The sequence below is a fragment of the Emys orbicularis genome, chromosome 18, assembly GCF_028017835.1.
Source record: "Emys orbicularis isolate rEmyOrb1 chromosome 18, rEmyOrb1.hap1, whole genome shotgun sequence".
Classification (NCBI taxonomy): Eukaryota; Metazoa; Chordata; order Testudines; family Emydidae; genus Emys; species Emys orbicularis.
The window spans coordinates 17,323,779-17,351,317 of NC_088700.1; the positions used below are offsets into that span (position 1 = coordinate 17,323,779).

Genomic DNA, 27,539 nt, shown 5'->3' on the forward strand with positions numbered 1-27,539 from the left:
GGAAGAATTCTGCATTATGTTGATACCTATTTAACAGGCAGATCATCAGTGGTTTATGTTTAGGATAATCTCACCTTTCCTCAGTTCTGAGGAAGAGCTGAAAACTGATTCAATTGATATTAAGGCTGAATTCTCCTCTCAGTCCATATTTGGAAGCAACTGGTAGAAGAAGTTGGAAGGAGACCAAGATGATAATATGAACATAATTTGAAGACTGAGGCCTCAATTCAAGAGGACCAAGAAGGGTTGCCAATCCTAAATGTTCAAATATCACAAGATTAAAAAAAATATATTGGGTATTTTTATTTGCCTTCTGGTTTTTGAGCCTTTAAGAAGTCACATTATTAATCTTTTCTCCTCAACCATGAGGTCTAGGAATTTACTTTAAAAAAATGAAAGCTGAGGTTCTCAGATAATCACAGGACTCCAGGAGCTGGGGTTTTAAGAAAACATTAAACATCATTAAAGAGACTCAGAGATGGCAACACTGAAAGAGTAGAGCTGGTTGGAAATTTTTCAAGAGAATGACTTTCAACCAGCAAAACTGACTTGGGAACATTTCAGTTCCCAGGCAGCTTGCCAGGTGAGCTACCACGGACCTGGGGCTCCTCAAGCTCCCAGGGCTTCCATGCTTCTCAGTACCCTGCCAGAAGGGCTGCCACGGAGCCGAAGGCCCCAGTGATTCTGCAGCAAGTTCCTAAAATAGTGTGGGATGGCAAGGTGGCACACAGAATGAAGGGATGCAAGAAGGCTGAGTTTGCCAACTTTCTGAAAACTGGACCCTCTGCTCTGCCTCTTCCCCAAGACCCCACACCAGCTGTGCCTCTTCCCCAGGCCCCACCCCCTACTCCATCTCTTCCCTTGTGGCCCCACCCCCGCTTGCTCCTCTCCCTCCTCCTCCTGTTGCTCGCTCCTCTCCCCCTCATTTTTCCTCGCTGGATCCTCTCCCCCTCCCTTTCCCCCCAACTGGGCTCCCTCTGCTCCAGAGCTGGGATGGGAGCTGCAGCCTGTCTCAGAGCCTGCTGCCTGCCTGCAGGTAAGAGGTGGCCCCGGCTGAGCCGGGGCTAGTGCAGGTTGATGACCCGGTGCCTCCCCCCACCCGCAGTAACCGGACTTCTGGTGTCCAGTCAATACATATGACTGAACACTGCCAGGTCCCCTTTTCGACTTGACTTTCTGGTCAAAAAACAGACACCTGGCAACCCTAAAGAGCCCCTGGTGTGTGCAATGAGCTTGGCCAACAGAAGCAATGAAATGTGCAACCTCCTAAAAGTGCAAAACGTATTTCTAAACACAGGTACAAATAAGGCCAAACAATGCAGCGAACGGCATGAATTCACTTCAGCAGGTATTCATGGACCTTTCCTTCATCCCTTTCAACCATTGGCACAAATCAAATTCACATTTGCTTGTGTATTTGCATGCTTAATTGTATTGTAAACACTCACTTGGTCAGCCCTTGATGGAAACAGAAACAACAAGAGCATTTAACCAAACAAGTAGCATCAACAGGGAATTAAGAACAGTGACTACTCAAAGAAAAGGGCTTGAATGAAGAGTTTGCAAGCACAAGCTATAGTCTGGAATAGGTTCATATAAAGAACCAGTTGGATGATTTCACATAATGAACTTGGTTTTGGATAATTCATGAACAGACAAAGGTCTAAAATTGTCAAATAAATTGTCCGCTGCAATTTGCTGGCCCACTTTGAGTTCCTAGGCACTACCTGAATACACAGAATAAATAACAGTAAATAAATTCACCCAGTTCTAATCTTCACCTTAAGTGACCCTAAATCCCACTGACAGAAAGAATTTCTTTACCATTGTTGGGAGGGGGAGCATATGGCAGGAAAGGTGTTGGTGGGCGTAATCTTCGGATGATTGGGAAACATTGTTAAAATAGACTCATAGAATGTCAGGGTCGGAAGGGACCTCAGGAGGTCATCTAGTCCAACCCCCTGCTCAAAGCAGGACCAATCCCCAGACAGATTTTTGCCCCAGATCCCTAAATGGCCCCCTCAAGGATTGAACTCACAACCCTGGGTTAAAAGAGTTGCTAAAATAGCTCATTCCCTAAAGTCAAAAATCCTTCCTCCAGATCCACAGGTCAAGCCTGTGATAAGCAGTAGAACGAAAGACTTCTCTGCATTACTGGGTGGAAGTGTGTCGTCTTAGACACTGCCAGTTTTTACACCCGAAATGTGCATTGGACCTAATGGATCTTCCAAAAAGATGTATGGCAAGGCAAAAAATAGTTTGCATGTGCATTTGCAGATTAGTTGAACCGAAGGATATGTCGTACAGAAAAGATACTCTACTCCTTAAATAAATGACGACAGCAGCCACATCAGATGCTGAGACACTAGACAGATGGAAGGACATATGTATACCCTGTCATATGGATCTGCTAATGTAAAGATCAGAAAGCAAGCATTAGCAGTCCAGATCAAGCTGATTGTGGACATTCCCTGGGGGATGCATTTCCCGAAACCCCACAAAATTGGACTGGCAGCTTATGAAAGATGGAATAATGCGCCTACATGTCATGGATAACTGTAGGAAACTGTACGCACATACTTCATGTCAGCTCTCAGACCTGACAGTAGAAAATTACCCCTTTCCGCACCAAGGAACTTATATGCAAATGACCTGCCTTAATCTTTCACAACCGCAGACTTCTATTAAAGAGTGAGTACAACAATCAAATAGTTTCTCCATTGGTGAATAGCAATATGAGAGAGGAGAACCACATCACTCTAATTTTCATCTACAGGATAACAGTTCCATGCCACACTTTTGGCAAATATGGCAATGCGTATGAATGGAAAGGCATATGGTAGACTGGCTCATGGCTATCCCCCGCAGTCTAGCTGTTATCCTTGTCATAACATGTGCTAGTTGTATCATAGTACAACTTGGTTGCCATATCGCAATCACGTATCAAGTTTGTCACGGTGATTCCCTTTACAGGCCAAGCTGTAAAATGCCACTAAATGACAACCTCCTGTCTTCTACAGAACCTAAGCTTTTGGTGACTGTAAATCTGACTTTTGATGGTCCAAGTAAAATGTTTTATAAGGTCATTCTTTGGTCTATCATAGAAGATTAGGATTGGAAGAGACCTCAGGAGGTCATCTAGTCCAACCCCCTGCTCAAAGCATGACCAACACCAACTAAATCATCCCAGCCAGGGCTTTGTCAAGCCAGGCCTTAAAAACCTCTAAGGAAGGAGATTCCACCACCTCCATAGGTAAACCATTCCAGTGCTTCACCACCCTCCTTGTGAAATATACTACATTAGATCCCCAATTTTATAAAACCGGAATTTACAACACTTACAACACTCATTTTAATCTGAAATGCCTTCATGTCCCCCTCAGAGACAGAATGGATTCCCTCAATTTTACAATCCCAGCTTAATAAAATCTTGAGAACTTTGTAAAACTGGGATCCCACTGTATAACATTTGGGGGGAGGAAAATTATCTGACACATTCCATTTGGAGGTGTTTTTTTTTTATTAACTGCGGCAACAGGGTATACTAGCTTAAAAATTAACCTGCTTCAGATAATATGAATCTAAGGGCAGGTCTTCACTACAGGGGGGGGTCGATTTAAGATACGCAAATTCAGCTACGCGAATAGCATAGCTGAATTCGACGTATCGCAGCCGACTTACCCCGCTGTAAGAACGGCGGCAAAATCGACCTCCGCGGCTTCCCGTCGACAGCGCTTACTCCCACCTCCGCTGGTGGAGTAAGAGCGTCGATTCGGGGATCGATTGTCGCGTCCCGACGAGACACGATAATTCGATCCCCGAGAGGTCGATTTCTACCCGCCGATTCAGGCGGGTAGTGTAGACCTAGCCTCAGGCAGGTAGGCTGATATTCTGTGCACATTCAAGTCAAAGAGATCTAAAGGATTAAGTCTATGTTTGCTAGAAAACATGGGACTTGGAAGCAAAAATCCACATGTAAATCTAGCCCCAGCAACAGATATATCAGATGAATCCTGAACATATGAAAGGGGTACTGGAAAGCTGGAACTCTCAGCTCTAGACAGATCCAACTGGCATACAGGGAAAGATTCAAAACGTCCAGAGAGCCTCAGGCAAACTGGGAGAAATATCCACTGCATCTGCCTGACAGGAGCATTTTGCATTATGTTTGGTGCAGTCTGCTGCTTTGTACTGGCTGCCCTCTTGGCTACTGTCTTCCCCACCCCAGAAGTCACTTCTAGATCAGTGTTGCTATATGAATCTAGGGCCTGATCCAAAGCCTACTGAAGTCAGTGGGAGTCTTTTTATTGATGTCAGTGGGCTTTGGATCAGGACCTCGGTGAAAGCCCATGCTTTAGAATCCCTGTCTGGATGGGAAGTATAACACACATGCACAATGTTCTGTAGTTTTTCAATGAAAACGGTGAAATGAACGTTGAGGAATGTGAAGTAAAGGGGAAGTCTGCTCTAGACAAAGGGGCTAATCCTGCAAGGTGCCGAGTGCCTACTAACAGCTGATGAGCATCTTCAACTGTCACCGAAGTCAGTGGGAGTTGAGAGTGCCCTGCACCTCACAGAATGAGGCCCTAACAGTAAACAAGTTCTACGTGCAGATGAAATAAAAACCCTTCACCCAAAATATTGAGCCAAAGCCTAACTTGAGTTTCCTTGACATTACAAAAAAGGCCATGTAACTTTCTCCTTTACTTTTTCTCAGGTTTTCCTACCCCTCTCCACTGCAGGTTCCTGGTGGGATTGAAAGCAGAAACATGGCATATTGCAAGGAAAGATGTTCTAGCAGTATTCCAAGCCTCAAGGGAAACAGGGAGCCCTGGAGTTTTCAGGAGTTTTCCTGTAAGTTTCCCAGACCAGTTTGGAGAGCGAGACAGTTCGGATAAGGTTCCCAACTTTGCGGTGCTTTGCTGAAACAAACTAAGCTCTGGCTCTGTTGAGGGCCGCCCTCATGTATTATACAATGTATTATATTTCTTTATTTATTCTGAATTGCTGACAAATAATCTGTCTCTGTCTTATTTCCATTTTACACAAAAAATCCAATATAAGGGAAGCTTTTCAAAGGGACAATGGAGAGTTAGACACTCATTTCCCTTTGAAAGTTTGGGTTCATTTCTTTTGTGTCTTTGGAAAGCAAAATGTATAAGGAGTTGGAAGAACAGGTCTATTTCCTGATGGACTTTGCATCTTTATCAGTAGCCTACCACTGTCTAAAATAGGTATTAAATTGGCACCTTTGTCCCCTTCTACTCCTTGCTTACTAATCAATCCTACCTGTTACATCTGTAAACGTGACTGTGTGGCCAAAAAGCTCACACAATCTTATCAGGAAAATCATAGCTGGAAAAAAAAATTCTAGTCCTCTAGCTCATACCATATTAATGCACAATTCTCCACATATGTCTTCGAGTCTAAATTTAAATGTCTCAAGGGGTGGAGATTCCAATGCTTCCCTCGGGCAATTATTCCACAGTCTAATAAGTCTCCAAAAAGTAGACATTTTCTACCCATGTTTTTGTTAACTTTTTTTCTCACTACAATTTTGTTCAAAGGGAGACAATTGAGAAATAAAATCCATAAGGTCAGAGCAGGTCACTAACAAAGGAGAAGAAATGCTATCGCAGTGCAAGGAACAGATTCAACCCTTTTCTCAGCGCTGTTCATTTGACTTTATCTTTTGGTATAATTTCAACACTGAATTTTCCTGGCATGAATCCCATAGGTTCCCTGCTTCATCCCCCACCTCACCCCCCTGAACCTCCCCACGCTTTTCAGGGCTGGGTAGTTCTATGTTTTGGTAAATTTCTTCTATTAATAGTCGCCCTCTGTGGCTATAAAAAATCCCTCAGTAGTCAAAAGCCAACCCTTGCTCACTAACAGCTGTGGATGTCTGAATGCACACAAGACCCGACATCACCCAGCGGAGCCCCTTCTTGGCTCCACGTCAGAGCAAACTGATTAAATAAGGCCATTGCCAACTTGAGAAAACGGAAAAGGAGGCCCCCCATAACAGAGGAGGGAGGGAGAGAGACTGACTCCTGCACTAGACTGAGGAAATAGGAGGGTATTTCCATTTGCTCACTGGCTTTTTCACTTAGCAACCCCCTTTCCCTCCTCCCCCCCCCCAACTCCAATAAACTCTTGAGTCCCAGAAATAGAGACAGGACAAAGAGCTGTTCAGAGATAGAGTCGAAGGTGGTAGGTAGAGTTGCAGTTGCAGGTTTTAAAGTCTAATCTAAGTTTTCGTTTGGTTGGTTTAACTGAATTAAACATTTCTGCTACTCCCATCCTATTACTGGTCCTGGGATAACCCTATGTAGATTTAAACCTGTCAGCTGTGGTCAGTGTGAATAGCCAATGGTGAAAACCCAAATGATGATGCTGATTAGGCAGAACCAGACTCGGGGAATTAAAAAACAAAAACGATCCATCTGCATCCTGTAAAGGTGATGAAAGAGCTTTTATCCATCGGAAAGGAAAGAGTTTGGCTTCTCAGATGGTAAAGGGAATTTCCCATATTCTCGGCATTTCTAAGGTATTTCCCTAAATGTAGGTTCTGCTAGAAGTGACGAGATGCCTTAGCTATGTGTTTGACTAACAAAGTTCCTATGCTATGTTCACTGTCCTTTACCCAAACTCTCACTCTGATGTTTGCATGAACCCCAAAATCTCAAAGAAAAACACCAGGAATTGCTGAGATTCGACTAGTTCCATGTCAAATCCATGTGAAATCACAAGTGTCACAAGATGTTGTGGTGAAACAATATGTCTAACGTGTTCATTTGAAACTAGGCCCAGATTATCACACCTTATAACAAACCTGACCCGAATTTCGGGTCAGTTACAAAACCAGTAGCCTGGCAACTCAGGAAAAATTTCAGATTTCTCTATGAATACTTCACTCTGGTGAATTCTAGTTACACAGCTGATGGGAGTGGATTTTTAAAAATGTATTGAGTATGGGGGGAAAGTGCTGAAGTTACAGCTCCAGAAGACTGAAGTCCTTTGTTTATTCACACAACAGGGACACACACAGGAAGCATTGGTGCAAGGTTCCCCTATCAATGTAGCTCAATCCTGACCTGAAGGAGCCATCTCTAGAGGTCAGAAGGGAGCTCACTCTCCAAAGCCTTTCTAGTCCAAGGTCTCTTTGCTGACACGTAACCAAGTGGGCCAATTTGTGCCAGCTGCGGAGGTGGTTTTCACACCTGACTATTGGCAACTAGACTGAGATATTCCAACTCATTTCACTCAGCTGTCAGTCAGTAATGATCACCAATCAGCTCCAGGATTAAATCCGTCATTTAAAGGTTCTGTGTCCCATTACATACCTCCTGAGCCATCAAAGTCCCCTGTAAAATAACTGCTCTGAACTTTCTTTCTCTCAGGGACTGGAGTGGCTACTGGAGCTCATTAGCCCAATGAGAAAAGAATTTTGCTTAGTCCATTTTTCCCAAATAGTTTCACTGAGATCAGATTGGGTCCAAAGAAACTGATCCAATCTCAGTGCAGTCCCCCTAGCTGTCATTAATTAGAAGGAAAAGGAAATTAAAAATGAAAAACCACAATAGGGAAAAATTAAGCACTCACTTCCAACTCGCACACACCAGGAAATTCAGAGTTGAAGGTTAAACTCCACCCTCAGAGCACCTCTGCTGTTCCCTATATTGCAGACTTCTCAGCAAACTAACTGAACACACGTGTTAGAATACATAGGCACCATGCATTAAATATGGAGTTTCAGCTTTCACTCTGAATTTCCTGACTTTTTAAGACATTTATTAGATGGTTATGCCCCTAAAATGCTACGTGTTACATGGAGTTTCTCCAACACAGCTGCCATTAACCCTTTTGGAAGCTCTGAATTGTCTGTTTATCCATCCATTATTAATGAACCCTGAACTACTTTCATGCAAACCTTTCTTAATTTAAGGTGTTATGTATTGAAATAGGATCCAAATGAAATCATCGCAATTGAGTTTCACTAAGAATTTGGGGGTTCATACAAACCAAAAACCCAGAAGGTGTAAACTTGCTTAGATCAAAACCGAAGGAAAAGATTCTTATAAACCTCTGTCAAACAAGAATTTTGAATTTTGTGCAGCCCTATATGAGCCCTATGAATCTACGAGGTGCATACTCTCATGCATCTCTTGGTACATTGAGCAAACTGAAATGCTAATGACAAGGTTCGTCTCTATTTCAGGTGTGACCATCCCACAGCAGTGGGACTGGATCCTAAACATCGCACTTCTCACTAGATCCGGCTCTACAGTGACTGTTACAAGCATCATAAATTATTTTTATAATACATCTGTAATAAGCACGTGTTATAAACACTGCAACAGCCCTGCGCTGCACAGGGATAATGCCATCTCATAACAGCCCTTAAAGACTTGTGACGAGGCTTTGTGTCACAGGCCGTCATGATAGCATTAAAGGAGCCATTTCTGTCAAATGCATCAAAAAGCACTTCCAGATTTTTTGATAGGCATTTCAGTGGGTGCTATCAAGACATATGGCCTATTGGGGAGACATCATATGCACTTTAAAGATGATCTCAACTAATAAATATGTGCTTCCTCCACAGAATGTAATACCTGGGGAAGGACCATGATGCTCAATATCTGATGCCATATATTTCTGTTTGTGCATGTTAGACTGCAGCCGACGCCCAGCCATTGTTTCTGAGCCCCTACCTTTTCGAGCAGGTCTTCTGATCTATTTTATATTTTTATTACTAGAGTAAAAAGCTCTTAAAGGGCATTTTCTCAAAAGCGGTGCTTCTGTTGTACACACAGGGGGCCAGATTCTTTAGCTGGGGATGGAGAGCACGCAGCACAGGTTGTACCTGAAGGGGTGGGGGCAACAGTGAACGATAGTTGTGGTTATGGGGTGGCTGCTTCCAGAGAGCCCCCTTGTGGCATGGGGTAGCCCTGCAGCATCCCTGCCTCTGTTTCCCTCTCCTCAGAAATTTCACAGAGGTTCTTCTCATACCCAACAACACCCTGGCTTGGGCTGGTTTAGTATCATAAACAGTTCCAAAATAAAGTCCTCAAAGCCCCAGGGAAAGGTTCTCATTTTACAGTTTATATAGTCATCTTTCCCCACTCTTCATTAAGCCCCTCCCAGACCTTCCTGTCCAGATCCTTCCCTGCCTTGGCAAGTCGCTCCCAGTCTTACTTCAGCTGGAATCTTTTCTCCCATGGCATCTTGGGGTCTCCTGCAGGAGCCTTCTTGCTCTCTGCAGCCCTCTTGTCCCCACTCCTGGGCCTTTCTGCCTGGAATCTCTCCTTAGGCCTCTTCCTGAAATTAACCACTGAGACCTGACCGTCTTCATTTTCCCAGCCTGGGGAGGAAAGTTCCTTGAAAAGAGCCAGCCAGCCTGTCACAGCTGTGCCCTCCCCTGGTTCTGGTGCCACTGTGTGCCGGGGGAAAGAAATGCAGCACACACCTGGCGTGAACAGCGCGATGGTTTGCTAACACATTAGTGCCATAGACTTCCAAAGGGGCCTGGCTGTAAGGAATGCGGTTTTGTAACCCACTTGTGGTCTTCAAAGGGCTTGAATGGAGACTCCATGAGCTTCGCAAATACTAAATATGAATCCCACATGGTAGCAGAGTCCTCTGCTGAGGGAAAAGTGTTGGCAAAGTCTTTAAAGAATGTTAACGTTCAAAATAATTCAAATAATACAAACAAACAACCCCCCCCCCAAAAAAGCCTTCTAACACACAAAACCAAACCCTACAGAAATCATGGCACTAATGTGTTGTAATAGGTTGTATAGAATCAGTTAACTGTAGCGTGGGAGACTCATGTACAGGCTGGCACTTTGCTGAAATTGCAACTAAATAACCTTCAGGGATGCCACAGATAAGTCAGTTTCCTTTAAGTGTAGCAAATAACACAGACTTGCAGAAATGGGGGGAGGAGGCTCTAGACCAAGTCACCTATTACCTACCCTCAAGGTGAAATGTTTCCGCTTTTGTCTATAATATTTTATGACTTCAGGTTTCCTTGATTTACTCTTACAAGAACAAGAGAGGTCAGGCCCCTTTGGAAGTCTATCATCTAGGCTGCCAGGCATAGGGATTGTAGATTTGGATGGAGAATTCTCCCATCTGCCTGGGATAAGAGATCCAGGGATAAGGGCAGGTGATACAGTGGAGTTTGAAATAATTGTAATAGGTTGGCATATCAATGTTGTCTGGGCCACCCTGGTGCAACCAGAAGAGCTTTCACCCTGTTTGGGTCTTGTGTATTATTCCGAATAGTAGCGGTATGGGTGGGAAAGCATACAGAAAGTCCCTGCTCCAATCTGTTAGAAATTCTTTGTCTCCGCTAGATCTGGAGCAGAAGTGACGACTCTTGGTGCTCTCCTTGGTGGAAAACACATCTACTGAGGGAGTTCACCATTTGCAGAAAGGTGCTGAGTCCCTGAGTTCTTCAGTAACCATTTATGTTGGTCTTGGTTCAGTCTGCTTGGGAATTCTCCACTCCTGGCAGCTGCTGAGCTATTCGGCGTAATCTATGGGGAATGCACTGCACCCAAAACTTTGCCGCTTGCTGACACAACATGGGGGAATGAGCTCCTCCTGGTTTGTTTACATCATGCCTTGTGGTGGCATTGTCAGTTAGTATCTGTACTGTGTTCACTAAGAGGGAAGGCAGGAAGGACTGCAATGCCCAATGTGTCACTCAGAGTTCAAGAATACTGAGGGATAGTCTGGATCCCTGCTGACTGTACAGACCCGGAGTTGAATGTGGACAACCCAGCCATGGCTGGAGAGGTCCACAGTGACTACAGCTGTTGGAACTGAAGGACTGAATGAAATTCCTGCTTTTCACTGTCTCCTCCCATCACAAAAGATTCTTTAACAGCTCTGCTGGGATAGCCCATTGATCTTGAAGTTGTCCACATTTGGAGTGTGTGCATTCAAATTAGCCAGTGTTGCAGAGGTCTCCTATGAAGTTTCCCATGACGGATGACACGTGGAAGAAGCTATGAGTGCAACTGCTGGCGAAGTAGACTGTGCTAGGAAGATTTCCTTAGCAGGGTCAAGCAAACCCTTATGTATGAACGTTGTTTCAGAGTCTGCAGGTCTTGCATGTACGGAGGAATCACTCCTCTAGTAGGGAGGTGCTTCCTACAGTTGAGTTCAATAGCACACCTATAAATATCAGCCACCAGATACAGAAACACATGACATTTTATAAACACCCTAAGTGCAGATGATAAGCCAATGGGGATGAATTCTGCATTTTAGATACTGATTCTGTAGGCGGAATCTCAGATATTTTTTGGGTGACTGCCTGATGACTATGTCAACGTAAGGATCTTTGAGGTCAAGAGTTGCATACCAGTCTCCCTGGGATATGGGGGGAGTCATGCTCCACAAGGAAAATGTCCCAAACTTGAAGATTTTGAGGTGCTTGTTCAGTCCCCTTAGTTTAGGGCTGGGCAGAGACTGTCCTTTTTTGAGAGTCAGGAAGTAACTTGAATAGAAGCCCCTTTCCTTCAGTTTTTGAGGTACTTCCTCTATGGAGCCCTTTCGAAGAATTAATTGATTTCTCCCTATAGAGTTGCAGTGTGAGAAGTGTCCCTGAGGAGGGGTAAGACAGAGAATAGGGAGGGAGTCCAATGGAAAGGAACTCTATCGAGTAGCCACAATCTACTCCATTATACAGCAACAATATGGTCTACAGAGGGAGAGATGGAAGAGGCAGTAGACAAAGGGTAGGATATGCAGAACACTGGAACCTGACTCTTGACTTTGATATTAAACTTGCAACCTCCAGGCTGATGGAGTAGGCTGTTTTACAGACCTTGGATGGTTCATTCTTGTCTTTGCTGTTTGGCAGAATGGGAGGGCTGCTGGCACTTTCAGTACTGTGCATAAGTATGAATGGACGCTGACAAGCCAGGTCTGTGGTATCTGTTGCACATCATGGCTTTCCACCTAAAATGGCAGTGAAGTGTATGAGTCCAAGAGAGCTTGCAGTCACTCTGGTGGCTTTGAGTTTCACCTGCCTTTTCACTGAAAAGACTTTTGCCATCAAGGGGAAGATTTTCATCTGTCCATGAGATTCAGCGATGAGGCCTGATGGGCAAAGCTCTGAGTACCTGCAAACAGTGATTCTGGTAGCCATTGTTCTAGCACAAGAATCTGATACACCATATGCCACATGCAGGGTGTGATGTGCAGGGATTCTAGAAATCTGTTTGCCATGGGAAAACGTGGGAAAAACCCACAGAATTTGCATTTGTACAGAGACTCTTTCATTTTACATCTTGTGAAAAAATATATATATATAGTAAAACCCCGTTTATCTGAGCCTCCATTATCCTGCTCTCAGTATTAACTGAACCACCAGCCACCTGGCGCAGACAGCGGCGGAGCTCTGTCAGCCCCAAGCAGCTGGTGGTTCGGTTAATACAGAAAGCCAGATAATGGAGGCTCAGCTAAATGGGGTTCTATATATCAATAAAACATTGCGTTAAACTGATAGCTATATATATTGTGGCTAGGGAACCTAAACTTCAGTGTTTCATTTTAATCGTGGAGAAACATGAATTTTTATTTGTTTTTAATCAGATAATTTTGGTTTTTTTATCACGGAAAATTAGGATCCCTGGTGATGTACTATGATTTTTATTCAGCAGCCAGATCCTTTGCTGAAAGATAGGAGTTATGGTTTCCCAGAAGTCATACTGGTAGCGTGCCGTCACTGCCTGGTAACTAATGATGTGCACGTCCAAAGATCCGAGAAATATGTCTGCCTGTCAAGTGCACCTTTCCTGTCTCTAAGGGCAGAGTGGGTGGATTCGGCATCTCTTGACTCTTCCAGGGCCACAGCAATAACCAATGAGTTAAACCAGTGAGTGGATGCTGAAAAAATACATGAAGTATTGTGATGGGACTGGGAACATCCTGTCCCCTTGTCGTGAAACCGTTGGAGAAGAAGACTGTGTCAGGCAGATTTTCTTGGCTGGGTCAATCAAATCCCTGTGTAGGGGTAGTGATATCCTATCGTTTGGTTTCCCTTGCAGAACATCAAAGAGAAGGACAGATGTTTCAGTTAGTATGGCACCAGAGTCCACTTGTAGCGTATAAGCTATTCTGGTCAGCAGCTCCTGGAACTGATGAAACTTGCTCAGAGGGGACACCTCTAAGGGAGCAGTATTGTCATCTGGTGATACGCCATCCCTTGGGACACCCCCCATTTGTACGTTGTCATCATCGTAAAGGAGTCCTCTGTCATTGTCTCCACTGCTATCTGCAGGTGCTGTGGAGTGTTGGCTCTTTGGTGGAGAATCTGTAGTTAGGCGCCAACTCCGTGGGTGCTCCAGGGCTGGAGCACCTGCGGAAAAAATATAGTGGGTGCTTATCACCCACCGGCAGCCCCGCGGATCAGCTCCTCCCCATCCCGGCCAGCGCCTCCCACCCGCCGCAGATCAGCTGTTTAGTGGCATGCAGGATGTGCTGGGGGAGGAGGAGCGAGGGAAAGAGCGAGGGTGGTGTGCGCTCAGGGGAGGGGGCGGAACGGGGCAGAGTGGGGGTGGGAAGAGGCGGGGTGAGGGTATGGGCTTGGGGGAAGGGGTGGAGTGGGGGCAGGGCCTGGGGCGTAGCGGGGGTCAAGTACTCCTGGTAACTCATAAAGACGGCACCTAGGAGTGTGTGTCAGTGCTGGAAGGGAAGGATGGGGAGCCAGTGACATGAGAGCTGCAGCAGGGCCAGTGACTGAAAGGGCAGTGTTGAAGGATTCGAGGACCCTGCCAAAGGAGAACCCAAGGAGCCTGTAGCAGAGTTGGAGGCCAGTGCCAGAGCAGCCTTGTTGGTTCAGGCTGAGCGATGTCTATTACTATTATTATTTGTATTACCACCCTCAGCACTTCTTGTAACATGGGACATAACAATTCTAAGGGGCCATGAAACGAATGCATCAAGTCTGAGAGGACCAATCACGGAATATCCCTTAGGTCGAAGAATGAAAGGAGCTGGCTCAGTCTCCTCCCAGGGGGGACTGGGGGAGAGGGGGAGGAGCAGGGGCAGGAAGAGGTGGGGGAGGGGTGGAATGAGGCAGGAAGGGGCAGGGTGGGAAGGGGCGGGGCGGGGCAGGAAGAGGTGGGGCAGGGGTGGAGACTTGGAGGAACGGGTGGAGTGGGGGCGGGGCCTGGGGTGGAGCAGTGGTCAAGCACCCCCCGGGATCTAGGGAAGTTGGTGCCTCTGCTGGGGGTGCTAGGATCCTATATGGCAGCGGACTGTCCAGTATAGGCGATATTGAGGTTGGGTGGGGAATATAAATCAGCAAAATGTGGAGACCCTATGCTGCTGAGGAAGACTAAGAAGCTGAGACCTCCTCTCGACACACTGCCGAGGAATCATCATGTGACTGGCACCGTTTCCTTTTCTCCTGGGAGCCCTCCGAGGAGTCAGAGTTCTGTTTCCCTTTCCTCAGCGTCTTAGGTGATGCTGAGCTTTGACTGGAGTCATGTAGCGGACAAAGAGATGTCCTCAGCGACAGGTGATGAGGCCTCCAGCAGAGGGACTGAGGACTCAGAAACATACATACATGGTGCCATACGTGGTGCCCAAAGTGGTAGGCGTGGGGGCAGAATGGGTACGGTCAGTCCTGACTGAATCTCTGACTTTGGAGCCGTGGTGATGGAACCTTTCTCAAAGGGAGTACCAAGGGGGTTGAGGCTTCACCCATTCCATTGACGAGGGCTTCAGTGCCAGGGTGGCTTATTGCCAATTGTATTGTTAGCCTGAACCCCTGATGCCGAGGCCTGTACTACAAAAGTCTCAGTGATCAAGTATGCCTGGAACCCCAAATGGTTGGTTTTGATGCAGTCGGAGCGAGAATGCCTAACAGGTGGAGCGCTGTGATGAGGCGTGAGCCTTTCCTGGACACATCCAACTCTCACATTGGATTCTGAAGAGACATTTACACAGGTGAGGTTTCTCAAAGACCTTCTTAGCCGCACGGCTGGCCATCAATGAGGCTGTTGCAACCTGAAGGCAGTGCCTAGGCCACATTATGTTTTCTCTCTTTTTGATGATCTAAGCTAAACGATTGTGTTTCTCAGTTGTGGGGGGGCTATGTGCGTCTGCTAAGAAGATCCAACACAAGGAGGTTCCTAGTGCTTATCGCTGTGGAGGAGAAGGACCTTGGGCAGTTGGGGGCTGCACGCTCTTAAATACACTGGGACTCCGAAGTCACTAGGGGGCTCTCATACATCTGCAAAGGCCACAACTTTGGTAGATGTTCCGTGAGCACCATGCCAGGGGGCATCAAATCCACAAATGACAACGCACAGAGGTACCCGAAGAAGAATAAACAGTTGCACATGAAAAAAACAGTGTGTAGAAATGCCTGTTTTGTCCATGGAACTGCATATTTTGCAAATGACATTTGACTTACTTGAACTTCCACACGCCCATTTTTTGTGCACAACTTTGGGCAGGCAGTTTGGAAAATTTGGCCCTGAAAGTTTCTGAATGTTAAGGAACAGTCTTAAATATGTCATGTGATTTTAAATTAAATAATACATAATAATAATACCCAGCTTTTATATAGTACTTTGCATTAGTTGATCTCAAAGTAATTTACAAAAGAGTTAAGTATCTTTATCCCTATTTTACAGATGAAGAAACTGAGTCAGGCTTTTCTTGTTTGATTGTATTTAAAAGGTTTGTGCATGTTTGTTATGTTGGATTCAGTAAAAATGTTAAAAGGGCACTGTCAGATTAAAAACCACATTTAAAAATATATTTTAGCTATGTTATTACTAAAGCCATGGGTTATGAAAACTGAAGATTAAAAAAAAATCCAATTTACACTTCTCTACTGATGGTGTTTGTTTAGCTGCATTTTTCTCTGACTGGACAATGAAAGTAGATTGGTCAGTTTCCTTTTTTTATAATTGGTATTTAATCCATTTCACTGTCTGACTCTCCTGCACTATCACAAGGATGTAGTGTTTGAGCCCAGCTGCAAAGGAATATTTATTTGTTTATTTTTGAAAAGATCCATTGGAACTATATAAACAAAATCGAAGAAGCATTTCTCAGATGTTTTGTAAATTTGGAGCCCAAACTGAGCTGACAGTGTCCTTTTAAAACTTCTCTCTGCTAAAAATATTGAGATGGCTTGAACCAACACAATGTAGGGAATTCTCTCTCAGCTGACATTTTCCTTCTTAATCTGCTCTGCGGTGGCTGGTAACACAGGATGTTCTGAGCACTGTGATTCCCGCCCCCCCCCCCCCCCGCCCCCCATAACCCTATAAGCTGCAACTCTAAGCCATAACAATGTGTGCGAAGGACAGAATTTCACCCTTACCTTCTATTTGATGTAGGTTTAAGACAGACCATAATGACTTTAAACCATAGGGTGAGTTTTGGTTTTTTTTAATATACAAGGGTCTGATTCTACTCTCACACATGCTCGTGTAAATCAGGAGAAACTCCACTGAAGTCACTGGAGTCAAACTGGTGTCAAACCAGTGCAAGTGATTTGAGATTGAGACACCGATACAAAATAAAAAATTACATTTATGTAGACATGTAGACCCTTTCATCCAAGGATCTCAGACTGCTTTATGGATTTTATGTAATTAGCCCACACAGCTCCCCTGTCAGGAAGAGAAGGGGTACTTTTGCCATTTTTCAGTTGTGTAAACTGAGGCAGTTAAGTTACTTGCTCGAAGACACAAAGCTCATAACAAAAGCTAGAAGTCCTGATACTCATAAGAACGTAAGAACGGCCACACTGGGTCAGACCAATGGTCCATCTACCCCAGTATCCTGTCTTCTGACAGTGGCCAATGCCAGATGCTTCAGAGCAAATGAAAAGAACAGGTAATCATCAAGTGATCCATCCCCTGCCCCCATACTCAGTCCCCATCTCTCTATAACCGCTTAATGACATTCCCTCCCTATGCGTGCACAAAGAAAGCTGCATTGACATAACATTAAAGGGCCCTGAATAAACTGTCTACCCTTTAAAGAAGTCCCAGTATACTGAGGTCTGCCTAAAAGTATTTAAATTGCTTTCACCTCAGAGCCTCTTCCCTCACCAAACGCGACCTTCCTATGGTTTTGACTCCCACACTCTGAGGGCTTGTGGCTAAAATCAGCTATTCAGCACTCTGACATACAGCTGATAACCTACAGCTTGTGGATTTCCCTAAGTTGGCCGTTTGAATCTTTGACAATCTGATCTTCTGTAGTGAGAGGGTAAATTTGGAATCAGTGGCAAGGCAGGTCTGAGGACTTGTGCTGAGACAGGTGTGCGCCAATTACACACACACACACACACACACACACACACACACACACACACACACACACACACACGACAAAATACAAGAGAAGCAATACATATGGAGGAATGGACAGCTGGCAGGACTGCCATTAGTCTGATGTTCACAGGTATTATTATAAATACCTCATTTGTTTAAGAAGTTGCCTACCTGTAAGGAGAATCTGGTTCAAAACATGTCTTGGTTACATCAGTTATCTCCGGGTTACAGCATTCCCCACCATCAAAGTTGTACCTCTCATAGTTACAATCCATGTCGCACACGCCATTCTGCTTCTTCTTGTGGAACAGGGCGTGACGCACGTGCCGGCAGTCCCCTCCATCGTACCCAGTCAGCGTGTGGTTGCACTCGGGGTCACAGTTCTCATCTCCGATCTTGCTGATGTCGCAGTTGGCCAGGATGAGGCGGCGGCGGAGGGATGAGTTCCTCACGTCCAGCACTTCCAGCTCCCAAGTGATGTTGTAGCGGCTGAAGGCCTCATTCAGCTGCTGGTGCTGGAACTCGATCTGCTGCTGGCTGACGGTGGGGTTCTGGTACGCGTCGTCATAGAGGTTCACCACTCGGTAGCGCACCACCTTGTTGCGGCGGAAGCGGGGGAGCTTGTTGTAGCTGGTGATCACCTCCACGTTGTCGCAGACTGTCTGCCCACAAAGAGGAGGGTCCAGACTGGTATCCAACAAGTAGCCATGGTGATAGTTGAATTCGATCTGAGGACTGCTGCCATCCTTCATGGGAGACCAGGTGTTTTTCACATTCAGTAAACTCTCCTGAAGAACTAGCTGAGGTAGAGGGGTGTCTAGTTCATGAATCACCTGGCCCATGTCAAACAAGATCTCCTTCTGGGACCGGGCTGTCCTCCAGAGATTGAAGTGTTCTATGTAACCCCGATAGTTCTGATTCAGGGCATTTCCTCCAATCATGAGCACTTTACACTTCAAGGTCAGAAGGCTGAAGATCTTGCCCACTTGCTCCCCACTCGTGGCCACCTGGGCTCCGTTCACATAGAGTTTCATCAAGTGCCCATCATATGTGGCAGCCAGATGCACCCACTGGTTGGGAAGATAGCTGCGATGAGTGGCAATGGTGGTGACTTTGCGAGCACGGTCTGTCCTCAGCGAGAAGAAATAGCGGGGGTCTCTATTCCCCTGGTCACTGACGGTCTTAATCCCCAGGACCCATCCTCGGTCACGGGAGGTGTAAGAACATTTGTCATATAATCCTATGGGCCCCCAAAAAAGAAATAGGAATAAATAAGGGTGACAACAGATTATTTAATGTATTTACTTTTCTTGACATTAATAATATAGAGGTATTAAGAGGGTTGGGGTAGACCAGTGGTGTTAAACCATCTGGTGGCCGGGTGGCCATACAAGAGAACTTAGCGTCAAAGGTCAAGGACTGTCAGAGGCATGCAGTGTGAATGGGACCCCCATGCCCTGGCCAAAGACCAGAACTGTTTTGTAATTTCACAGCAGTGGAGAGCTGGTCTGTGTAGTCTCATTAACTTCATTTGAGCCATAAATTTGACCTCATTGGTTTAAACCACGTAGAGTCTCATGAAACGTCCTTGATTGCTAATTCTCTCTCCCTCTCTGCCTCCCCTGCCCCCAGTCCGTTCTCCCCCTGAAACCAGGAGGAGCATCCTCTGTATGCAAAGTTTAGCAGGAGAAATGAATATGAGATCCAATCCTAATACAGCAGGAGAAATGCTAAATGGATGGGATTTCCATAGGAACCTAAGGGCTAAATGACCAAATCCTACTGAGATTGATTTGGGTGCCTAACTTCCACAGGCTCCTTTTAAAATCCCAGCCAATGAAAACTGGCGAGAGAAACATATACACACTTATATTGAATCTGATGAACAAGTTGTATTCCAGATCCCCCCCACATCCAAAGATGTGTATCCATTTACTGCACCACAACAGAACCGATACTAATGATCTCTCTCATACACTACATATCCATGCTTCTACTCACCTACATGCAAAGTGCTCTCTGGTTCACTGTGTGTCCAAATAGCTCCATTTAAATATATAAGGGAAATGGAAGGGAGGAAGGAATGAAAAGAGAAAGCATGCTCTAGAACAGAGGTGGGCAAACTGCAGCCCGCAGGACCCTCCTGCCTGACCCGTGAACTCCCGACCGGGGAGGCTAGCCCCCGGCCCCTCCTCTGTTGTCCCCCCTCTCCCACAGCCTCAGCTCGCCATGCTGCCAGCGCTCTGGGTGGTGGGGCTGCAAGCTCTTGCCAGGCAGCATGGATGCGAGAGCTGCAGGCCTGTCCCGGTGCTCTAGACTGTGCGGTGGCATGGCTGGCTCCGGCCGGGCGGTGAGGCTGCCAGTCCTGGTGCTCTGAGTGGCATGGTAAGGGGGCGGGGAGCGGGGGGGGTTGGATAAGGGGCAGGGAGTTCCGGGGGGCAGTCAGGGGACAGGGAGCAGGGGGCGGTTGGATGAGGCGGAGGTTTGGGGGGGCGGTCAGGGGACGGGGAACAGGGAGGGTTGGATAGGTGGTGGGATCCCGGGGGGGCAGTTGGGGCAGGGGTCCCGGGAGGGGGTGGTCAGGGGACAAGGAGCAGGGGGGGTTGGATGGGTTGCGGGTTCTGAGAGGGGCAGTCAGGGGGCGGGAAGTGGGAGGGGCTGGATAGAGGGCACGGGCCAGGCTGTTTGGGGAGGCACAGCCTTCACTACCCAGCCCTCCATACAGTTTTAGAACCCCAATGTGACCCTCAGGCCAAAAAGTTTGCCCACCCCTGCTCTAGAAGTTAGAGGACTGAAGCAGTCCCCCACCCAGGGTTACAGGGAGCGGTGGGGGGAATAGAGGTATGGAGAAAATCACTTCCCAGGGTGGGAGAGAGAGCACTCTGGTGGTTAGAGGTCTTAGTCACATTCATAGAGTCACAGAGTTTAAGGACAGAAGGGACCACCAGATCATCTAGTTTGACCTCCTGTATGTCACCTGCCACCAACACCACCCAGTCACTCACACTAAACCCAACAAGGGAAATGAAACCAAAGTATTACAACCCACAGGAGATGCGACTATGATGTGCCACAGGCAGAGAATAGGAGGGACCGAGGTGCACCAGTGCCTCCAAGGCCCCCACAATGGCAGGGAAATAACTCAGTGAGATAGACTCGAATAATCCTGGCAAGTGGCATGCACCCACACATTGAAGAGGAAGGTGTAAAAAAACAACCAAGCTCACTGACAATCTGACCTGGGAGAAAATTCCTTTCCAACCCCACACATGGACCTTGAGCAGGTGAACAAGGACCAGGCAGTCAAGCACCTGCGAGAGCATATGCTCAATGCCATCTCAGAACCCTGGCCCACCCCGTCTTAGGGAAAGCCCTTTCCCAGTGTTGGATACAGGGACAGAGGGAGATAAAGGAATACAGGTTTCCTCCTCTCAGCTCTTAATAGTAGACACCTTGACTGAAAAAAACTAAGGACCTCAGTACCAAATGGCATTCTAGCCCTAATGCATAAAAACAATCTCTTTCCCACCCTCTGCCACCAAAAGGCCTAACTGGAAATCATAAATCTTTGACAGCTCTATCTCCATGAAAAGACTAAATATCCCTCTACCTCACCTCTGCACCCTAACCCTCCCAGCACCACGACCACCAAACGACGTCTTTTGCTTCTGACTCTGAACAAGTTGCTCAACAGCCATCTGTTAACAATCACTCATTAACAGCGTGGTCTTGTCTAATATCAACAGAGCAAAGGTTACGGGAGCATTCACTGTATTTTTCCCTCCCCCCACTTCTGTCACCCACCTTTTCCCTGCCCCCCCCCAAATCCTCTGATGGGAAGGTTGAAAATTTTTAAACAGGCCTTTTTTCTGCACACTGTTATTTTGCCAGGGGCTCTAAGCTCCCCCTTTTCCTGTTTCCTTTGGAAGAGAGATCCCAGGGTTAGGAAGGTAATGTGTTTATTCATCTGTAGGGCGCACTCAGTTCAAAACCTTTACAAGACCAGCTTCAAGCTTATACTGCCACTTCTGATCATGAGAGGGAGAGAGAGGGAGGGAGAGAGAAGGGAGAAGGAAAACAAGTAGGTTTAAAAATGACATTTTCCAGTCAGGCTAAGGTGAATGTTTACCCAGGAAATGAATATTATCAAATTCAAAGCTGCCAATGATGTTTTGGTGTCAGGGGTCCCAGCTTGCTTTATTTCTTTACTATATATATGTGTGTGTGTGAGCACACGCGCATGTATACACACACACACACACAAATACATTTTCAGATGTGCCCTCTCTTCTGCACTTTCTTTTAATGTACTAAGTGAAATGTACCAATGGAAGTACCATGTAATGATCTTGGGTAAGTAATATTGTAGTAAATGAGGGGGACATTGGAAAGACAAGTTTCATCCACATAAGGAGAAGTTCTTGGGACTAGAAATCTAGAATCTCCAGTCTGGGATAGAGGGAGCCCCGAGGTGCGTATTGGTATGGAAAGAGCCCCTCCCAGACCGGGGGGACACCTGGGGGTTAGAGAGGTGCAAGACACACCTTTCTGATAGTAAGATACAGACTTTTATGGGCATTTGCTAGAGGAACAGTTAAGAAGTTGCACATAACAATACAGTCTCCATATCTGCCAAGGCTGAAAACTGGGGCACAAAAAAACATTCACACAGAAACCTTAAAATGCCGTGGGATTTAGTGTAAATGTCTGTTTCTGTAGCCTTGGTTTTTATTTCTGAAATAGAAAATTTTCACTAACTAAAGTGCAGGGATATCAAATCCTAGCAACTTTGGATCTCAGATGAGTGATGTCCCTCAAAATGAGGGCGATTTGAGAGGAAAGTTAGAATGGTCTCTTCTTGACCATAATAAGCCATCCTCTTAGGCGCTGCATGGGGCTAGCAACTGACCTCAGTGGAACAGATGTAGCTGCTGCAGGAATACTACAGAAACGTCGCAAACCTTCTCCTTCCTTTGTGCGATTAACTCTGATGTGATGCAATGTGGCTTGAGTTTGGCTCAAACAGCTGCTATCAATTCAACATTTATAGCCAACAGAGGACACATAAGTAGTGACAATGGGGACACCAATGAACCAGCCTGTGTGAATGCTGCTGAGATGGAACAGTTTAATATTCTGATTCCTTATGTTCTCTGGTTTAGGGCAAAGGCCAATCAGTCAACCCAAATGACCATATCTCTCATGCAATATTCCTTTCACAAGCATTTACCATTGCAGATATCCAACCACAGCTACAAGGGTAGAGTGGACCGGTTCCATTCCAAGACAGACTAGCTTTATGGAAGTACAGAATATCTGTGTGCTGTTTATTTTTAAGGGAGAGGGAAAACAGGGGAAAGGAGAGGAAAACCCTACAATAGCTGTAACTAACAAAACTGTGCCAATCCTTCACAACATCCATCTGTTTGTATGTTACATCCACATCCCCTACCTCCATCTGCTTGTATCTTCAGTTTATACATCTTTTCAGGTAGGGGACGGTCTCTTTTTCTGTGTTTGTCCAATGCCCAACATAATGAGGCCCCAATCCCAATTGGGGTCTATGAGCTCTATCAAAATATAAATATTTATCACTCCCACTAATAACAACAAAGGAAAAGGCTCTGGAATAGGGACATGTGAAAATAATTGACAGACATGCAGAAAACTTCAAAATCTGGGGTTTTCACAGTTTATTTTGATTTTGTAAAATGAGTCCATCTGCGTGAGTTATTGCTTAGAAATAATTTAAAGCATTTTGAGCAAAAAGCGCCCCTTTGCATCCCCAAAATCAAGCCTGTTTTTGAGCAAAATGACTGAAATTTAAATTTTATAAATGTAGTTCAGATGATCAACTTTCACATAATTTATACTCTTATTGTTACTATTATTAATTATTTGTATTGTGGTTGAGCCTAGGAGATCCAGACATGGACCACAACCCCACTGTGCCAGGCACTGTACAAATACAGGACAAAGAGCCACTAAGGCCCCTTCCCATTGCTCTGGTACAGTAGATTTTCACCCACTTTAAAGTCCCTTCAAGAGTGGCGTAAAGGGGCCTCAGAGTACAGGAAAATCAGGCCAATGATGCTGCAGATGATTTAATGCAATACCAGAATTTGACAAACACGTCTTGAAAAGCAAAGTTTCTCAGCCATGAAATGGTGTGAGATAAAACCAATGCCTCTCCTTCCCCCACCCAAAAAAGGTGCACAATTTTCACATTGCAGTTCTACCTCACTTTTGCCTGCCTTGAGTTGCTAGAAAGGGATGGATGGCACTTTAGTTGAGATGAGCACTGCCAGTGTTGCCAACTCACAAGTCTCATGATATCTGTTACTTTCTCAAAGCCCCAGCTCTTGGGGTCAGGGGATTAGATCAGAATCTCAGCTTTCATTTATGAAGAAAAAAGTAAGTTTTAGCCCTTGTGCTTGCAGAGGAAAGCTTGAAAATATAAACCCTAATGACTCAAAACCCAGCAAGCAAATAAAAATAACCAGAAGTCTATTTTTTTTTAAATCTCATGATTTTTAAGCCAAACTCTTGATGTTTGGAGCCTTACCCATTATTGCTACAGTATACCTCTGCTCACCATAATTGATCCCTGCCAGGAGGCCATGCACAAGGCCTATACACCACTTAAGTCCCACTGTGTTTTAAGGGACAGAAATGGTGCATTATCTTTGTGTGGGGCCTTTGCACAGGGGAGAATTTTGCACTGTGCATATAATATATGACATCGGTTGCTGAACTTTTGTAAGAAAGGTCACTGGGGGAACAGTCTGCCTTGGATGGTTTAGACACAACAAATCCTGCATCTTGGCAGGGGGTTAGACTAGATGACCCTTGTGGTCCCTTCTAACCCTATGATTCTATGAGGCATTGCTGTTACCAAGCACAAGATGCTGAGGCTGGAGCAGATGGTCATCAGGAACGGCTACAGAGAGGCTGGGACACACAGCTAGAAGCTCTCCGTGCCAAAGTTATAAGTAGCATTCTCAGTGGGCAGTGTTCACTAGAAAGGGAGTGAAAGTAACCTGTGCAAACTGCTGCAATCCATTTTCAAATTATCAATAACAAACTCCAGGTCTCCTTCCATCACTTCAGCACTATTTCTTGTGTCTTGCTACCAACAACTTCCTGGTAACCAACCCAGCCGGTGAACTAGCTAAGGTTTGAAATCTTTACTTCAAAGCAGGTTTCTCCCTTTACTGAGCAACGGGGGATGGGAGCTTGTGGTGGCATTTTTTGGGGCGGGGGGAGGGGGGGGTGACTTTGAACCCACCAGGTGTGCTGTAGAGTCCACAGCAGCCTTGAAAAGAAGTGGGCGGGGAGGGAATAATACCTTGCACTTCTGGAAGTTGGCCATGCCTGCTTTGCTGGGAGAATACAACCAGAGGTGACAGGACTCCGTTATGAAAGGGGAATTTAGGTCAACAATCAAAGCTGCAGTCAGGGGCCCAAGAAGAGGGAGCTAAAGGTTGGGGCTGTTTTTTCCCCCTAGCATGCTTTAATCGTTTAGTATCAAAGCCACAGAGGAATGCTTGACAGAGCAAATATTCTACAGGAACCTATAGAAAGCTTTTATCTGTCCAGAGGAAAATAATTAAAACAGACAGATTTGGGTTAAGTATCCCCATGCTCCATGCTATTGGATAAGTCAGGGAAGATCCACTGGAGCAGCTTCTCGAGTTCTGCATTGGATATTTCATGGTACAATGTTGAACCCAATATTCTTTTATGAAGCGAAGAAATAATCTCTCCCTTCCCTCCCGGCCTCCACACACTTTCCTCCAGAACAGTTAAATAATTCAAACTCCAAGGTACTTAAGAAAACAACTCCATCTATACCATTTCCGATGCTGCCAAGCAGCCTCTGGGGTACTCCCAGGGGCAAGTACTGGCTCAAGCAAAACACCTAAGAATTGCCTAGGTGGCAGGTTATTGCTCAGGCCTGGAACAAGTACTTATTTTTCTGCTGCTGCCTGCCTCGCTGAATTCAGATCGCATACTTGCCATTCACCTCACAAACCATGCTATAGGATTTGATTTCGGTCCAGGATAGACAGACAACTCTATCTTTATATACGTTCATTTTTTACACAAGTGGCCAGGTCTACTGCTGGCATACGTGGTGACTTCAAGGGAGCTAGGCCAATTTATACCAGCTGAGGATTTGGTCCTTGGTTCTCTGCGATATTGAGGTCTTTACAATATCTGCCAGCAGGCACTAGCTTTAGGTGAATTTTCCTTGTGCTGCTTTATGTTTAGATTGCCCCATATGCTTGACATGATGCCGTGTAGTATCAGAGTGGGGAGGCATGAACAGCACGCCTAAATATGAGAAACAGACATTTGCAGTGGCGGATTAGTTATGAACTTTATAAAAGTCCTGGCTTTGTGATAACTAAATCATTTATGTTGTAACAGAGCAGCTACTGGCCTGGACCTTGGAGCCCCAACAAGGTGAGCGATACGTTACTGAGCCTCGTTGTGACAATAAACCTCCTACAGACTGATCTGGTGGGGTAGGGACAGAGAGAAGTTACTGTATTATGAAGAGTAAGAACTCAAAGCACACAGCAAGATCTGACAGCACAGAAGAGTGTGCTTCAGTACTACACCAGTCAGCACTTTAACAGCGTCATTTCTCTAATGGGTACCTCTTTTTTAAAGGGTTTCATTGTTTAGAGTATCAATATAAAGGAGTACTGCTTGGGGGTGGCTCCTTACCTAAATCTCCCTAAGCATTTCACAATTGCTGCAGGATCTCTGGAGAGTGGTGCTCAGTTAACAAATTGTAGCTGTTCATGATCCAGATTCCTCAAAGAAACAATGGATCAATAAACACCAAACAGCTGCTGTGGTAGTGACTTGATTTTTTTCCCTATACTTACACAAAACCTAAATGATATAGGCCACATTTGGGCGGATTCTCACAGGACAGCAAAAGCCACATCCATGACACAAAGTTTATCTTCACCTCCCAGCCCCCAACCAAATTTCAGATTCCTGCTCCAAAGCACAGAGGAGTTGGAACGTTTTTTTAAACATCTCAGGGATTTTTAACATGGGTAAATCCACTTATTTTACCCTAGTCTCATTCATGTAAATGGCTAAAAATGATAAAGGGTGTTAGAAAACCTGACTTATGAGGAAAGACAAAAACTGAGCATGTTTTTTCTTGAGAAAAGAAGACTGCGGGGGGAGGGGGGCATGATAACAGTCTTCAAATATGTTAAGGGCTGTTACAAAGAGGATGGTGATCAACTGTTCATCTCCAGTAAAGATTGGACCACAAGAAATCAGCTTAATCTGCAGTAAGGGAGATTTAGGTTAGATATTAGGAAAACCTTTCTAACTATAAGGGTAGTTAAGCGCTGGACTAGGTTATCTAGGGAGGTTGTAGAATCCCCGTCACTGGAGGTTTTCAAGAATGAACACCTGTCAGGGACGGTCTAGGTTTATTTGGTCCTGCCTCAGTGCAGGTGGCTGGACTAAGTGACCTCTTGAGGTCCCTACCAGCCCTACATTTCTATACTTCTATTATTCTAAATAATTTTGGCTAAAATTCTCAAAATTAATTCAGCCCCAGCAGAAAACACCCACCATGGAAAATTTCTGCCTAAAGGGTTAACAATTGACAAAGTTATAAGCAACTGAAAAGAGTCTTATAAAGGGAAGTGTTGAGCAAACTTAAAAATGGGAGGTGCTACCTAAATATGAGGGTCAAGTCCTGTGGAGATGAAATAGTATGTGATCATGTAATTAAAGACTATCATAATGCATATGCACATGGGGGCAGAGTTAAGGTTGCACAGGCAACCTTAATTCTGGCATTTCCTAAATTTTGCATGCTTGCCTTCGCAACCTTAATAATGTTTTAACAACTTTTTTTTTGCATGTAATAAATATATAAGGCTAAATCTTGAGTTTTTTCCTCAAGTTTTCCTCAGGCAAGACTCCAATAGGAGCTTACCAGAGGAAGGCTGTCAGGATCTAGTCCACCAATAACAGAGCTGTGTTTGATATTTATGAAAGGCTGCTGTTCTATAAATATAGAAAATGAGATGAGGAACTCTCAAGACATTCATGACTTTGGCTCAATTCAAGTACAGCACCCATAAGTTTGGATGCTCATCCAAACTAGCTGAACTTCTAACTGGGTCAGCAAAACCTGGCTAGGAATCAAGTGTGAAGGTTTCCTATTGG

The 27,539-nt window shown here is 45.3% G+C and overlaps 1 protein-coding gene across 1 annotated transcript in view; it reads right to left on the bottom strand.

Moving 5' to 3' along the window:
* The window catches only part of PAPPA (pappalysin 1), a 231,173-nt gene that overhangs the window by 180,258 nt on the left and 23,376 nt on the right, over nt 1-27,539 (bottom strand). Inside the window, exon 2 of the mRNA XM_065418793.1 lies at nt 17,496-18,564. Coding sequence (XP_065274865.1) covers nt 17,496-18,564 — 1,069 coding nt within the window. The remainder of the gene's footprint in view (nt 1-17,495; nt 18,565-27,539) is intronic.